The following is a 2487-nucleotide window of genomic DNA, read 5'->3' on the forward strand; positions in this document are numbered from 1 at the left end:
AAACTAGCAACATTACTAAGAAAATAGGATACAGGGGTAAAATTATTACTATATAAAAAGTAGAGTAATGGATAAAATATGATTATTTAAAAATATGGAAGGGCAATATGAGGGAAAGAAACAAGGTAACGACGCAAGCACATCAAATCCGTCGTTACATAAAGTAATATTTTCGTCATTACTTAACGACGGATTTAACAATACAATACAATAGAATATAAGTAACAATCAAAACTAACATATCTATCTATAATTAAAAGCAGAAGAAAAAAGCCTCTCATGAAGCCAAATGGCAAAACAATAAAATGACACATGGCATGTTAAGACATTGTCCCTAATTATTAGGAACTTGAATTAGGAAGTACACTATTTGGAGTAGCTTTCAAACCATTCATGAGTAAACCGTACCAACTTCTGTGCAATTTTGTTAATTTAATTTTTTTTAAAATTATTAAATCATTGTATTTGGAAAAAACCGCCGGCTTCCTCAAAAATAGGAGTGGCCTTCAAAACCTTTCAGTTCTAAATCGTTCAAACTCTTCCAACTTCTGTGCAATTTTCTTATTTTAAAATTTTTTTCAATTATTAAATCATTGTATTTGGAAAAAACCGCCGGCTTCCTCAAAAATAGGAGTGGCTTTCAAAACCTTTTAGTTCTAAACCGTTCAAACTCCTCTTCAATTATCTCAATTTTTTTGTTTTTAAATTATTAAATAATTTTATTTGTTAAAACCTTTTACTCCACAATATTAGGTAATTACTTTTTACCTTCAACTTAACCTAAATTTTCTCTGGAAAATCACGATGGATTCAACTGCTTAACCCACGTATTGTATACTGGGTAGCAACTGCTCAAGCGTGGAGGAGTTTATATTTCTTCCACAACTACACGTTATTCAATTCTAATGTTCCTTCTTCTATCAAGATTTCAAGAAAAATTAAAGTTTATGCAAAAGATGGCTACTCACATTGATTTCATCAAGGATATAACAATTTCGAAGATGCAATGGAAGTTGAAAGTTCGTGTTGTCCGTTTGTGGGACGTACCGGATCGTTTTAATCCAGGCACTATATTCTCGATTGAATTGGTTCTACAAGATGAAAAGGTATTTTACATATGTTATATGAATATTTGGGTTTGATGCAAATAAATGTTGTAATCACACGCACAAGCACACATGTACAAAATATAAATAGTTGCGTAAAATTCACAGTTAATAGGACATGAGGATCTGAATTATACATGAGTTAGGCTGCACTCTACAACAAAGTAGTTTTCGAAAGCAATGGGAGGAAAATCCATACTCTTCAAATGATCCTCCCTTCTGAATTGCATATGAGCTGCATATTTATAGATTTGTTCAACTTTACTATGCAGCAAACGTATAAACTAATTCCTTTGGTTCTCTGTTTGTCGGATTTGTATTCGTCCTCAAAACAGTTGTACAAATATAAACAGGGGACAGAAGGGGTTGAAAAAAAATTATTTCGAACTAAAGTTATTTCGAATGTCCAAAAAAAGTTTCACTTGCAAATATGGATATTTTCCTCTATTACTACAACTGACCTACTATGCAGGAGACTTGCATATGACCTGCATAATTCTAGATTTGTTCAACTTTACTATGCAGCACATTTGTTTAAATTTTTCATCGAAAGTATAAACTAAATCCTTTGTTTATCTGTTTCTCTGTTTTGTATTCGTCCTCAAAACAGTTGTATGAATATATACAGGGTACAGAAGGGGTTTAAATAAATTTATTTTCAAGTTAAGTTATTTAGAATTATCGAAAACAGATTCACTTGCAAATCTGGATGTTTTCCTCTATTACTATAGCTGATTAATTTGTTTAACGCTACCGTTTACGACTATAGTTAATAGTTAATATAAATTACCATTAACATAAAAGTTTGTAATGTTTGTTATTTAATGTAATTTCTTTTTAGGGTGATCGTATACATGCTTCTATTGGCAAGTCAGCTTTGCATCTTTTCAAACCACAAATTAATGAGCTTGGATTATATGATATGGCGAACTTTATTGTTTGCCAAAACAAGGAGAGGTTCAACAGCACAAAACATAGACTGATGCTGACGTTTACTCAACGGACAACAGTGGCTGAAACAACTGATCCACTTTTCCCAATGAATATCTTTGAGCTGCGACCATATCATGAAATCATAAATAAAGTTGATGTTAACGAGAGTGAATTATTTGGTAATAATAAGTTTTACCTTAATTTATTTTTACAACTATTCTGTTTTGTGCTAACACATTTATGCTACTTATTTGCACATCTTATTTTTGAGCAGATGTGATCGGAGAAATTGTCAATTTCAGTGAGGTACACACGCAAAAATAAGGTGAAATTTCTAGGAAGTTTATGGATATCGAACTAGAAGATGATGAGTAAGAATAAACATACATGAATGGATACTGATACATTTGATAATTACATATGGTAAAAATTATACACTATTTCTATT

The 2487-nt window shown here is 31.2% G+C and overlaps 1 protein-coding gene across 1 annotated transcript in view; it reads left to right on the forward strand.

Moving 5' to 3' along the window:
• The first annotated feature begins 956 nt into the window (after nucleotides 1-956).
• Nucleotides 957-2487, forward strand: part of LOC109214216 — a 3860-nt gene continuing 2329 nt past the window's right edge. The window contains exons 1-3 of the mRNA XM_019378113.1: nucleotides 957-1106; nucleotides 1948-2218; nucleotides 2314-2345. Coding sequence (XP_019233658.1) covers nucleotides 957-1106; nucleotides 1948-2218; nucleotides 2314-2345 — 453 coding nt within the window. The remainder of the gene's footprint in view (nucleotides 1107-1947; nucleotides 2219-2313; nucleotides 2346-2487) is intronic.

The sequence above is a fragment of the Nicotiana attenuata genome, unplaced genomic scaffold (assembly GCF_001879085.1).
Source record: "Nicotiana attenuata strain UT unplaced genomic scaffold, NIATTr2, whole genome shotgun sequence".
Taxonomy (NCBI): domain Eukaryota; kingdom Viridiplantae; phylum Streptophyta; class Magnoliopsida; order Solanales; family Solanaceae; genus Nicotiana; species Nicotiana attenuata.